General features: G+C 52.9%; 1 protein-coding gene across 1 annotated transcript in view; it reads left to right on the forward strand.

The window, feature by feature from the left end:
- The first annotated feature begins 11,146 nt into the window (after positions 1-11,146).
- LOC101659355 (Down syndrome cell adhesion molecule-like protein 1) overlaps positions 11,147-14,134 on the forward strand; it is a 43,234-nt gene continuing 40,246 nt past the window's right edge. The window contains exons 1-3 of the mRNA XM_004712851.2: positions 11,147-11,180; positions 11,289-11,456; positions 13,134-13,204. Coding sequence (XP_004712908.2) covers positions 11,147-11,180; positions 11,289-11,456; positions 13,134-13,204 — 273 coding nt within the window. The remainder of the gene's footprint in view (positions 11,181-11,288; positions 11,457-13,133; positions 13,205-14,134) is intronic.

Raw genomic sequence — 14,134 nt, forward strand, 5'->3', positions numbered from 1 at the left:
TCAGGTCGGTGCTAGGCCACAGCCTGCCAGTGCCCCATTGTGCAGGGCAGCCCCTGGGTCTCACGTAACCCCACCAATGCAGACACCCTCCAGGGACCAAGCACCCAGGGACCCAGAGAGGGACACCAGCTGGTGGGAGGGGGTGTCCGCTCCTTTCCAGGATTGTTCCCGGGCAAGGGCTGCCTTTTAAAAGTTCAAAGGCCTCTCTCCATTGAACCAGAGGCCTCAGGACTTGGCTGGGGTCATCTGGGCACTCCAATTTTGGAGTGATCAGGGATCATCCAAAAGCTGGACCTTCCCAATAATGGATTGACCGGGCTCAGGCATCTTCTGGAAGTCTCCTCCTTCTAGAAGCCTCCTGAGTCGGCCCCTGTCTGAACATCTGTGATGCAGGGAAGCACCGGAAGGCAGAAGGGTCAGTGGGCACCTGGGTTGAGATGGAAATGGTGTGTGTGTGTGTGTGTGTGTGTGTGTATGTGTGTGTGCGCGCGCGTCAGTGGTTGTTAGGCCCATGGGAGAAAACACTGCCTGGGCGGTTTGCCACAATAAAAATAAAACAAAGTAGAGCAAAGGCAAGTGGAAGGACCCAGCTTTCCCTGGGCAATGCCAATGCATCCTTCAGGTTTCGGTTAGACCTGAGGGCTCACTTTCTCCTGGTGCCTTTCAGACTCCTCCTCCCACTGTGCGCAGCACGTGGTCTCCTCTCTGCTGGACCCCAAAGCCAAACACACTGTCATCGAATCCGTCCCAACTCAGTGACCCTATTGGACAAGGTAGCACTGTCCCATAGGGATCCAGAGCTGGGACTCTTTATGGGAGTAGAGAACCACATCTTTCTCCCTTGGAGCAGCTGGTGGTTTCGAACTGCTGACCTTGCTGTTAGCAGCCCCACAGACCAGCAGGGCTCCCCTCTGGACTGGCCCTGCCTAGTCCCAGTCATACTTCCAGCACCTAGCACAGGGCCTGACCAAGTGGAAGATGACCGTCAAATGTGCATTGGGTCAGCTGACGTGAGAAACCTTAAAGAAAATCTTGGGAAGTGACTCCGTCTCAGAGGTTGGGTTGGTCACCTTGGTACCAGATGCGAGAAAGTTGCCCTCCAAGGCTTACAGTCTAGAGAAATGTCAAGTCCCCATCAAAGCCATCCAGAAGTGCAGCTTGAGTGTCCTCGAGGCTGCTGCAAGGTTGTCACGACCATCACCTCTCTGATGACCCACAGATGCCACGTTGAGCAGGGGCTTCGTGACTGAACAACAGTCGTCCAAGATCTCAGGGACGGGGAAGGATACAGCACGGGCAAGGCGAATGCCCTCCAGAGAACCGTAGGTGGTCTGGCAGAGGCTCCGTGCACACAGTGCATGGGAAATAAGGCACACAGAGGGATGGGGGCAGGCTTGGCAGGGGCCCTCCAGAAGGAGCTTTGGCTTCGTTGGCGAAGACGGTGGAGAACTGCTGTCTGAGCGCCCAGAGAGTGGCGGAGCAAAATGGCGCCTCTAGAAAGCTGTGTGAAGGCTGTAGAGGAGCGGAAGCCCCAGAGAAAACGACGCTGCAGCCCTGCCACTGGAAAGAGAGGATGAGCAGCAGGACCCTGGAGGGGAAGAGGGGCCAGCAGGATGTGCACAGCTCAGGTTTTAGGACTTGGACACAAGCTGCCCTGAAGCCCGCACACTCTCTCTCTGTCTCTCTCTCTGTCTCTGTCTCTCACTCTCTGTCTTTCTCTCTCTGGCAATGCGTGCTCCAGCTTTCGCTGGCTGGCATGATTGACAGGGCTCTGCTCACAGAGTGCCTGGATTGTCCCTGAACCCTCTCCCAGCTACCCTCCCTGTAACTGCCTCCCTGCCCGCTCCGCCTCTGATGACCCAACCACTCTCTAATGTGCAAAAACCCTCCCGGGAGCATTGTTGAGTAACACCGGGCTGAGAACATCACGCATCTGGAGAGTGAGGCAGGAGGAGAGGCAGGCAGGGAAGAGGCTGTTTTCAGAGCTTGGCCACATCTTCCTACAACCTACAACCGCCCTAGATCCCCAGAGCCCGAAAGGCCAGGATGGGGGGGCAAGTGGTACTTTGTGGTTGCAATGAGCCTGCTCTGACTGGCGGCAAACCCATAGACAACAGAACAAAAGGTCACCCTGTCCGATGCTCAGTCCTGTCCGCCATCGACTGCAACCCCAGGTAGTGTTGTGTGGCGACCTCCAGGGTCTCCATCGGCTGGTTTCCAGAAGTCTTCTTCTCTAGCTGTCAGAGGAAGCCAGCCTCGATCATCTGAAGGCCAGTTGGCTCAATTGTATGGTGATAATATATAAAAATCATAGTGAAGTCAGAGGATAGGAAAGATAGGAGAGAGAATAAAATAAAGGAGTCAGACACATTTTATGGTAGCATGCTCACCTCAGCCCCTCTTGGTGGTCCATGTGGAAGTGGGAGAGAAGAGAAAGAGTCTTTACTATCTTGGGATATTTATAGATAGCCATAAGACATGCATATTCAGTAGTTACATACGTCACAAGGTGGGTGGAATCTACAATAGGGTCCCTGAGCTCACAGATGAGGAAACCTAGTACCTGCATTAGGGGAAGGTATGAAGGGGGCTGGGTGACACAGGGAGAAGAGATAGCAACAGGATGTCTGTAGGGAGATAAAATCAACTATGTGCTCACTTGAAGGCAGCATAGCTGTTAGGGGAGAATCTGTGGAAATGATATTTAAAGCAGGATAATGTACTTGAACTTTACCTCTAACTTACTACCAAAGTGACAGCTTTCCTACCGTGGAATACCAACTTTCCAGATTCCCTCTGCTATCAGTTAGGGAGCAGAGTCCCTGTCATGTGTCCCTCAGTGTGTGTGTCCCACATCTAGTCTGTCTTCGTCTGGAAGCTCCACGGAAGCCTCCTGTCCAGGGTTGATCCTGCTGGCACTTCACATGCCAGGGGCACGGCCTTCAGCGTCACACAATAAGCCGCAGCACGACAAAGGGGTAGGGCTGCCAGGCATGATGACAGCTCAGCCTCTCCCTTCAGCAAGGTCTTTGTCCCATGACAATGGTTATGAGTCTCAGGAGCAAGAGCCGCCCAGCCTCTAGGAGGAGCTGCTCGAGCCAGCCTACCCAGAGAAGCAGTTGCTGCTTCCGGGATTCACCCCTAGCCTCCCTCCCTGGCTCACCTGGCTTGACCAAACCGTCGGTCCATGAGAACTGCAGGGGGTCACCACCCCCCACCCCCACCACCCCGCACCCACCCACAGCTCCCTCATCTACAGCATGGGGATAGAGGGGGGCAGCAATGCCACTGCATAGCGTGGTATTGGAGACGGAGGAGAAAAGAGGGCGAGTGTAGACCTTGGATACGTGTTCCAATCCTTTCTCCCTTCTAACACCCAGTGCACGTATGGCAATGGAGGGTCCTGTGGGACTAGCAGGAGGAAATCTGTGTGTCTGTCAGTCAGCGGCACGCACCGACCACCCTTTGTGTGTGTGTGTGCATGTGCAGACTCCTGCGCCAGCCACGTGGTCGGGAAGGAAGAGGAAGCAGGAGAGAGAGTGTTGCCCTTGGAGTGGACACAGCAGTTAGAGTGAGAACACACACGGGCAAGCACACTCACATGCCCAGACACGAGGACACGTGCCGCACAAGCTTTCAGAGCCAGTACGCAGTGCTGTCCAATCGAGTGTAGTACCCTGCAAACTGTATCACAGGGAAACTCCCACACGTATCCAAGGGAACCGAGGACGCCTCGGAGGAAGGGCGAGCACAGCATGTGTGAATGTTCATGTGCGTGCCCTGTGTCCCTGCTTCTGCGGGGCAGGTGCCGAGAAACACCCTCCAAGCAGAAGACTTGGGTTGGCCAAGTCTCAGAGCTGTGTAGGGAATGGAGAGCAATCTACGGCCCCTCCTTGGGCACCGCTTGATCTAGAAAATGGAGTGGTTACACACTGGGCTACTAACCACAAGGTCAGCAGTTTGAAACCACCAGCCACTCCTCAGGAGAGGGGCTGTCCCACGGGCACAGTTCTACCCTAACCAGTTGGGTCACAATGGGGGAGACTGGCTCCATGGCGGTGAGTATGCAGAAAAACTGACTGGGACTGAGCTGCCCCTGGGCGCCTGGCCCATCTGGGTGCCCTTTTCCGGCTCCTCAGGTCAGCGTCTCTCCTGACCCCATTCTCGGTCCCAGCAGCCTCCACCAGGCCTTCTGACACCTTGCTCATCGTGCTAATTTTCCGAGGGAAATTACCACATCTGCCCTTTCGAAGCCGCCCCGCTCCCGCTGCCTTCCCCTGGCCCCAGGCAGCAGAGGAATAATGCATGAGCACTGGATGATAAATCGCACCATCCACACACATCTGTCAGATGGCACCGTGCATGTAACAACGAGGCCGCCACGTTCCACCTCCGCCCCCCAAGCAAGGCGCAGGGACGGAGTATTCAGGGCAGAGCCTCCCTGGTGTGGTGTGAGGGGGGCTGGTGGGGCCAGGTTGTCAGCTGTCCCCGTAAGCCAGGGACACTGTGCTACAGAGAGCGGGGCCCTGAGGGTGAGGGGCCGTGATGCACAGATATGGAGAATGGGGTTGTTTCTCAGGCACCGGCAGCTCAGATGTGGCTTTTGTCCAAGGCCTCCCTGCGTAAACCGAAATTGTCTCCGGGAAAAAGCAGGCTCCCGATCCCCTCTCGGCAAGCAGCCTGTGGTGTAGAAGGCGTAGACTTCTCCCTAGCCACTTCTTTTTTTTTTTTTTAAGGAGAATATTTTGCATCATAAACCCTTTGATGAAGAAAGGAAGAGAGAGCTCTTAATGAAATATGTTAATCTGGGTAAGCCAGGCTCATATGAAAGGGAATATTAAAGAGACAATATTCGCCAAAGCCAGCCTCGTTCTCAGAGAGCTGGGAAAGGGAGGGAGGGGAGACAACCAGGGCCCTGGTTTCAGCCGCACAGGGCCCAGCAGTTGGCAGGTTACCACATTGGGGAAGTGGGCGAAAGGGTCTCCCGATTTGATCTACTACATTGGCCTGGGAGGGGTGTGGGGAGAGGTGTTCAGTGTAGGCATCAAAGGTGCATTGGGAACGCCAGACCAAAGTTACCTGGGAACCCCTGCCAAAAAGCTAGTGGGAAAAGGTCCACCTTCCTGTAGCTGGCAGCTGACCGAGGCAAAGAAGGGCATGTGCTGTAACTATGAAATACAGGAGGGGTTCTGGTGGCACGGTGGGCTTCATGCAGTTGCTAGATGCCATCAGGTCAGTTCTGACCCACAGCAACCCTGTTGTGCACAACACAATGAAGCCCTGGATGGTCCTGCGTCCTCCTCCCCACTGTTCCCATGCCCGAGCCCATTATGGCAGCCACTGGTCAGTCCATCTCCTGGAGGGCCTCCCTCGCTTTCTCTGCCCCTCTGCTCCGCCAAGCATGGTGTCCTTCTCCGGGGACCGGTCTCTCCTGACAACATGTCCAGAGTCTGTGACATGCAGCCTCACCCTCCTTGCCTCTTAGGATCACTGACTACCTGCCCAGCTGCTAGCCACACGGTCGCGATTCAAGCCCACCAGCTGCACCTCGGCAGCAAGACGCGGCTGTCTGCTCCTGTAGAGACTTAGTCTCAGACCCCAAAACGTGGCTGTGATCTCAAGCCAGCGTTCCGAGTGGGGAAGGCAGCCAGTGTTTCAGCCAGGCTCCTGCCCGCACAAGCCTTTGCATCTCCTTGGCGGGCTCTACGTGAAAGATGAAGCCAGAAAGGTGTGCATGAGGCAGGCGTTGCAGGTCTGGGTCATGTTAAGAAAATACGTTCTTTAGTCTAAGAACAAGATAAGTTATTGCTCCTCATTCAATTGTGCTCTCCCCTCCCCCGAAATATGTATTGGAACCCTAACTCTTAAAGCTGGTTGTAATCCCATGGGGGGTCTTTGTTATGTTAATGAGGCCTGATCCCTGTGGGGTGTGTCCTAAACCCAATCACTTCTGGCTTATTAAAGATACTGTGTGAAGTCACCAAGGAACTGAGGAACAGAAACTGGGTGAGATAAGAGCAGCAGAGAGAGGACAGAGCCTTCCCTGAGAGCAGTGGTTCTCAACCTGAGGCTCGACCCCTTTGGGGCTCGAACGACCCTTTCACAGGAGTCACCGAAGACCATCAGAAAAACACATTTTTCCGATAGTCATAAGAACCGAGACACCGCCCACATGCCAATATGAGTAGCCAGTGTGAAGACTGTTACCCATGCTACACCATGCTTCAAGACAATTTTTCATTTATTTGTAATTAGAAATATTTCACAATATATAATTACATATTGTTTTTGTGATTAGTCACTAGGCTTTAATTATGTTCAATTTATAACAATGAAATACATCCTGCATATCAGATATTTACATGACAATTCATAACAGTAACAAAATTACAGTTATGAAGTAGCAACAAAAATTATTTTATAGTTCGGGGGGTCACTACAACATGAGGAACTGTATTAAAGGGTTGCGGCATTAGGAAGGTTGAGAACCACTGTCTTAGCACCTGCATGTAGACTTTCAGACTCCAAAGCTGTGAGAAAATCCATTTCTGTTCTTAAAGCCAGCCAGGGGGGTGGTTTCCGTTACAGCAGCTCCAGGAGACCAAGACAGCTACTGAAGGACCTTATGGGTGGAGATGTTGCTCAGTGATTGGCCTGGGGGCGGTGGGCTTGATCAGATTTGTAATATGAGTGGTGGCTGCAGTGTGGAGGGAGCACTGACAGAGCACACAGTGGCTGCTGGGAGACTTGTTGGGTCATTTCCCTGGTCCCGTGGTGGGTGGAGGTAGGTGGGCACTGGCTTAGCGGAAAGAACAGCAGGAAAGGGATTGAAGCGGAGACACTCAAAGGGTCTTTGGGTCATACTGTCTACAGGACTTGGTAGGGAAGGAGAGAGTGGGGAGGGTCAAGAATAACACCTATGTTTTTTAGCACAGTGGCGCCACTTCCAGAGACGGGAAATCCGGGGGGGAGGCGGGCTTGTGGAGTGTCAGGTCAGGAGTTTTACTTAGGACATGCTGAGCTTGAGGTATCTTTGAAACATCCAAGAGGAGCCATCAAGTCAGCAGTTGGCTTTAAAGACCAGGAGTTCACAGGAGAGCTGCAAGCTGGGTCCCCATCAGTGAGGCATCTTGGTGGAGATGGAGTCAGGAGCCATGGATGGAGAAAGTACATGGGACAGCAGAAGCTGGAGCCTTGGGGGACTCAGTCATCAATGGCTGGGTGCGGGAGGACATGCCTGCAGAGGAGACATTGAGCAAGGACTGAGAGAAAGAATGAAGGGAGTTGTATCCGGGAAGACAAGGGAGGTGCATTGTAGGAGCAGAGAGGCGAGAAAAGGGAGCTAAACAGTGTGATCTTCACTCCCTAGCGTGCTGTAGCACAAATTCCAGACAGGGGTGGTTCTCGAGAACAGAGCTTCATTTTCTACAGCTCTGGGTGTTCCTTGTGGAAGTCGGGGTCTCCGCCATGTTGATTCCTTCCTTGTCGGTCACACCAGCTCCCTCGGTTCCTTGTCTTGTAAGATCCTCACCTGGTGGCTGTCTAGCCCCATCGATCTCTGTATCTGTTCTACTCTCTTTATCACTCAGAAGTGATGGTGCTCAGGATTCGCCCTACACCGGTATGACTTCATGACCAGACCAAAAGAAAACCCTATTTCCAAACTGTGTCGCGTCCACAGATACAAAGACTAGTAATCCAACTCGTGTTTGCAGGGCAGAGTCCCTTGGTGACACAGTGGTTGACATGCTTGCTGCCAGCAAAAAAAAAAAATTGGCAGTTAGACTCCCCCGGGGAGCCCTGATGGTGTAGTGGTTACACATCGGGCTGCCAACTGCAAGGTCAGCAGTTCAAAAATGCCAGCTGCTCCCCGGGAATAAGATGAGGTTTTCTACAAGGGAACAACAAGTGATCTAAATGATGGTGAGGAGGGCATAGGATGTCTGCTAGGGCTTGATCAAGGGCAATGTAGCTGAGAGGAATTACTGAGACCCAAATGAAGGCCAAATATGAGAGTGGGACAAGAGAAAAGTAAAAGCTAATAGAGGAAAGAGCTAGGAGACAACAGACATTTATAGAGATCTAAATACAGATATGTAAATATATTTATATATAAAGATAGGGAAATAGATCTAAGTACATATTTTAAGTACATATATTTATATGTTAAGTATTAAGGTGCAGACAGACATTGGGCCTCTATGCAAGTACTCCCTCAATGCAAGAACACTTTGTTCTAATAATCCAGCATTCCATGATGTTCACCTTCCCAACACAATCTTTGAAGACAAAATGGGTGCATAAGCAAATATGGCAAAGAAAGCTGATGGTGCTCAGCTATCAAAAGATATAGCATCTGGGGTCTTAAAGGCTTGAAGATAAACAAGCAGCCATCTAGCTGAAAAGCAACAAAGCCCACATCAAAGAAGTGCACCAGCCTGTGTGATCACGAGGTGTCGATGGGATCAGTTATCGGGCATCAAAGACCCAGAACAAAAAATCATATCAATGTGAATGAGAGGGAGGGAAGAGTGGAGACCCAAAGCCCATCTGTAGTAGACAATTCAACATCCCCTTACAGAAGAGTCACAAGGAAGAGACGAGACAGTCAGGGTGCAGTATAGCACCGATGAAACATACAACTTTCCTCTAGTTCTTTAATGCTTCCTCCATCCCATTATCATGACCCCAGTTCTACCTTACAAACCCAGCTAGACCAGATCATGTACACAGGTACAGATAAGAGTTCAAAACATAGGGGATCCAGGACAGATAAACCCCTCAGGACAAATTGTGAGAGTAGCAATACTAGGAGGGTAAGGGGAAGGTGGAAGGAGAAAGGGGGAACTGATCACATTGATCAATATATAACCCTCTCCCAGGGGGATAGAAAACAGAAAAGTGGGTGAAGGGAGACAGTGGCCAGTACAAGACATGAAAAAAAAAATGTTTTATAAATTATCAAGAGTTCAGGAGGGAGGGAGGGGTGGAGGAGGGGGGAAATGAACTGATACCAAGGGCTCAGTAGAATGAAAATGTTTTGCAAATGATGATGGCAACATATGTATAAATGTACTTGACACAATGGATATATGTATGGATTGTGATAAGAGCTGTAAGAGACCCCAGTAAAATGATTTTTTAAAAGATGAGGCTTTCTACTCCCGTAAAGAGTCACAGCGTCAGAAATCCATGGAGGCAGTTCTATGCTGACCTGCGTGGAGGCGCTCAGAGTCAGAATCAACTCCGTGGAAACTGGTTTGGGTTTTTCCGTTTGTTTGGGAAGGGAACACATTCCATCCATAACAAACGCCCATTGGATTTTGTGACATAGGTCGCCGATAAAATTTTTTTTCTTTTTTCATAACGTACTGCCATTGAATCAGTCCCAATTCATGGCAGCCTATAGGACAGGGTAGAACTGCCCTGTGGGTTTCTGACACTGTCACTCTTCATGGGAGTGCAAAGCCTCAACTTTATGCCAGAGTGGCTGGTGGTTTCAAACTGCTGACCTGCCATGTAACCACTACACCACCAGAGATCCCTGGTCTGTTTGGGGTGGGGTGGGGTGGGGGTGGGGGGACAATTCTGCCCATACAAACCACCGTTGGATTTGGTGGCACAAGGGCACATGTCTTCATGTCCCTGGGCCCAGTGCAGCCCTGGCCTTCTTTTCTCTCACCCCTCTGCTTTCAGACACGTCGCATTGCCTGGGAGTCTTCCCGCAGCCTGTACTCATCAAAATTGAATGTACTGGCTCGTGAGCCTCCCCCTCCTGCTCCTATAAACATGGGCAAATCAAATATGATGTCTGAGCTGGCACCAGCTCCCACAATGCCACTGAGAGACATGAACACCTGCCTCTGCGTGGCTAGGCCCATTCTGTCCCAACCCGAGGAAGGAGCCCGCAAATTTGCAATTCTGGTCTCACCTGTCAGGCACAGAGTGACGCTCCGGGTGGCTGAGTGTTTTAAAAGACAAGGGGAAAATGATGTGCGTGTGAGATCCACAGCCTGCCATTTTGCGATTTTGGCTCATGAAACCACAGGATTACAAGCAACCTGCAGATGGAGCGCTGGGCCAGTGCCTGCACAGACGCCGAGCCTGGGTGCCAGTGGTTAAAGTGCGTGCTTTCAAAACCACGGAGGCCCCGCTAACCAGAACCTGTCAGGCTGGGAGAATGGGGCGGGCCGGTTCCTCTGACTAATCCAGAATCCACTTTTAAAATCTTCATTGCTATCTTTCTAGAGGGGGAAGAACCTTTCTAGAATGTGTTAACCTCCTTTCGGAACTCGGAAACTAAACTGTAGAGAATGCAAGTCGATCCTTTCTCCGGAGACGTTTCCAAGGTACTCTGCCGTGGACTTAGAAGGCGTGGACAATCAGGCCGAACGGTGGCACCAGGACCCGCCCTGGACACGTTCTTGTCCCACTGTCAGCGTCTTTCCTGTCATGTGCCTTTTTCTGTACCGAAAAGCAAACCGTCAATCATCGGGACTGGTGATGAGTGCTCGCTGTGCCGGGTCCCGGCAGAGGCACTGCTGTCTCTCCTCTGGGACCCACTGAGTCCCCGGGTTTCCTGCGGGAATCGAGGTGTTTGCCGCCACGGTCTCCTGGCGGGGCATTACCTGATACTTTTCCCGTTCCACAGCTTTGCTCGCCATTCTCTGGAGTGGGCTGCCAGGGTCTCTAGATCAATCATGAGCATGCCAATGTCATCATGGCCCTGACCCCAAACACTCAGACCCTCCTCCTGAGGGTGAAGGAAAGGGGGGTGGGGAGTTAGGCTGGGGATTCAGGCACTTGGTCTGCACCACCCCCATCCCCCGTGGTCAACACTCAAGACCACCACTTTACAAATTGCCTGAAGAGTGAAAACTCAGGAGCCCGCAAGCAGCTTCCTCCTCCCAGGGAGCCCTGGGTAGATGGGGCTCTCACACCTGGAGCGAATTCCCATGACAGGACAGGCATCAGACCCTCAAAAATGAGCCAAGTGAATGGTGGTCTTAGGAGGGACTTGGGAAGCTGCTTGTCTGGCCCCCATCCAGAGTGTAGGTGGCCGAGTGGGCTGGGCGTTTCTCTGTCCACCCGGTGTATCTGCTCTCCCCTGCTCAGGGTGCCTGTTGGTCTGGCAAGCTTGGGCTTCATGGACCAGTCCCCTCTGGCCTTCTCTGCAGACGGTGAGCTGCCATCTCTCTGAGGTCTGCGGGAGCTGGACCGCCTCTGAGCATCCCCAGAGATGCTCCAGAAATGGTCTGACTGGTTTCAGCTGGGTACCTTCTTTGTAGATTCCTGGGACTTCAAGCAATCCACACGCAACATCTCTCCTACCATCAACCAGGCCAACATCGTGGACTTGCACCCCGCATCCGTGTACAGCATCCGCATGTATTCCTTCAACAAAATTGGTCGCAGCGAACCCAGCAAGGAGCTCACCGTCAGCACGGAGGAAGCCGGTGAGCGCCACCCCTGCCTCCCACCCCCCACCCCAACTCTCTGCCCCTGGGAGGGGTCTATCCAGGGCTCACATCACACCTGCTTTGGCCAAGGGACTCATAGCAAGAAGATGGGCAGAGCGTTCCCAAGGCCTGTCTGTTCCTGCCTGTGGGTGACTGCAGTGTTTGGCGCAGCTCCTTGTCCAGACCGGTCTAGAGGCTGGGTTCTGAAGAGCTGTCCGTGGTGCTTAAGCCCCCGGCTCCAGCCTGACCAGAAGGGATCCATGAAGTAGAACCGAGAAGAATGGCGGACTCGTCCCCAGATGATGTCCTGTGCTCTTTGTCCCAGAGTTCACCCGAAATTTTTTAAAAGATTTCTCTTGCTTTCCTTTGTGTGTGTGTGTGTGTGTGTGTGTGTGTGTGGTATAACAGATCCAAACCAAAAAAATAACAAACAAACCGACCCTGGAGTAAATTCCAACCCAGAGTGACCCTAGAGGACAGGGTGCACTTCCCCTGAGGTTTCCCAGCCTCACCTTTCTACTGAGGAGCAGCTGGTGGTTTTGAACTGCTGATCTTGTGTTTAGCAAACCAATTCATACCCCACTAAGCCGCCAGGGCTCCTCTATATAGCATATATAGAAAGCCACATATTTGAGTGCTTCTGTAATTAGTTACTTAGTGACAATGCTTTTAATTGGAATATGATTCGCATATAACACACTTCAGTAGTCCAGTCATAGTACCACGCACGGTGCAGTCATCACACAGCCAATGTAAGAATGTCGTCTTCTCTCTTGTAGCTGTTGCTGCAGTCCCCACTATCCCCCACCTCTCCTCCATGTCCCCGGGTAATTATGAATGCAACTATTCTCTGAAGATTTACCTATCCTAGATGTCATATACAGAAAGACATACAAAACAAAATCAAAAAATGACAGAAGAAAACCTCAATCAGAAAGAAAGGAGAAACTATTAAAAACTGGAACAAACCCAAAATGGGTCACAAGGGAGCTCACTTGATCGGGAGCTGCACTGTTACCCCAGGGCTGCTTTACGGAGCTCTGTGCTCCACAGCACCTTCGGAGTCACGCTTGCTCAGTCAACACTATGCTGCTGGTGCAACGGGACGGTGTGTTTGTACTTCCTGGGTGCTGCACTGTAAGGGTGGACTACGGTTCTGTGTGACCTGAAGATGGGCACTGAGGCTGCGCCCAGTTGGGCTGTTACAGACACCCTGTGATGAGCATCCGGTGTCTGCGCACCAGTGCCTGGGCACACGGGTCTCTGCGAGCACAACCAGGGAGCAATGCACAGCCCTCCCCCAATGGACATACGCCCACCTTCACCAAGAGACACCACAACGTTTCCCCGTGGGTTCTGCCCATTTGCTCTCCTCTGGCCGTCACCCCACAGCCTTGCCTACGCTTGGTTTTGTCCACCTTGGGCCAGTCTGCCAAAGAGTGTGGGGCAGTAGCTCACGGTCACCTCTTGCTGCCCTCCCAGCAGATGATGGAGGGTGAGGAGGACATTTGAGCCCGTGATGACGTCAGAGGACCTGATGCCGACGCTCAGGGTTCTTCGTGGCCTCTGAGCGTCTTGCTCCCCATCCATCCCCCTGCTCAGGGGGCCGGGAGCAGGACACGGGGCTCGCTCTTCTTCTCAGACCTGACTCGTGACCGTTGCTTCTTCCCTCAGCTCCTGATGGGCCCCCCATGGACGTCACTTTGCAGCCCGTGACCTCACAGAGCATCCAAGTGACCTGGAAGGTACATGAGACCCCTGTCAGGCGACCACTCTCTGAGTTCTCACAAGAGCCTGACTCAGGCAGGTGGGAGGGGTGGGTGGAGACATGGCAGGTCCACCCACCAACCCCCACTCCCTTCCCCACCCTGGCTCTTTGATAGAGGGCTACGGTGGGGGTAGGGGGCAGATTATGCAGGGGGTTGCTTTTTTTCACCACACTCCATGTCCCCCAAATCCCACACGTTGGGATAGGTAAAGGAGTCCGTTGATCTTGTGCAGAGTTCAAAGGAAGCCTATGGAGAGAGCAGGACAGGGCTGGGACGAGAGCGGCGTGCCGCCAGTCAGGGCCCAGCAGCTGGGCTGAGCGTTTCGATGAGCACCACGAGTGGGAGGTTGGGCTCTGTGGGCTCTGTTTCCTCATCTAGAATGCCAGGGTGGAAATAGTGACCCGCCCCACTTCTCAGGGGCCAGGGAGGGGCAGGTGTCGAGGAGACAGACCCCTGTGTGCTTGTGTGCTGCCCTCGTCGCTAAGGGCCAGCGGTGTGGCAGAACAAGGGGTTCTTCAGGAGACGCTTAGGGAAGAGCCGGAGCTGGGCAGGGAATGAAAACAGTAGGGAGCGGGATCCAGGCCCTATGCTGTCCTGGGGGTGCTGGCCCCCGAGCCACATGCCAGCCATGACACAGAGGGCTAGCCGTACTGGTGACTTCTTGTGCCTCACATGCTGAGTCACCCGACAGATCGCCCTCCCGTCACGGGGGCCAGAAGAGGTGACTTAACCCCCGTCTGGCAGAGAAAGCCATGGGTGCAGAGGGGTGGGAGCTGGGTCACTCACTTCTCGGGCCATTGCAAGGAGGCCATGGCCACGTCCACCCACGACACAGCCAGAGCTCCTGAGAGAGCTTCCTCAGCCCGCCCTGTTCTTGTTTTCAGGGAGCATTCCCATCTAAACAAA

Source organism: Echinops telfairi, unplaced genomic scaffold (genome assembly GCF_000313985.2).
Source record: "Echinops telfairi isolate 266 unplaced genomic scaffold, ASM31398v2 ScPeMD7_7463;HRSCAF=8501, whole genome shotgun sequence".
NCBI lineage: Eukaryota > Metazoa > Chordata > Mammalia > Afrosoricida > Tenrecidae > Echinops > Echinops telfairi.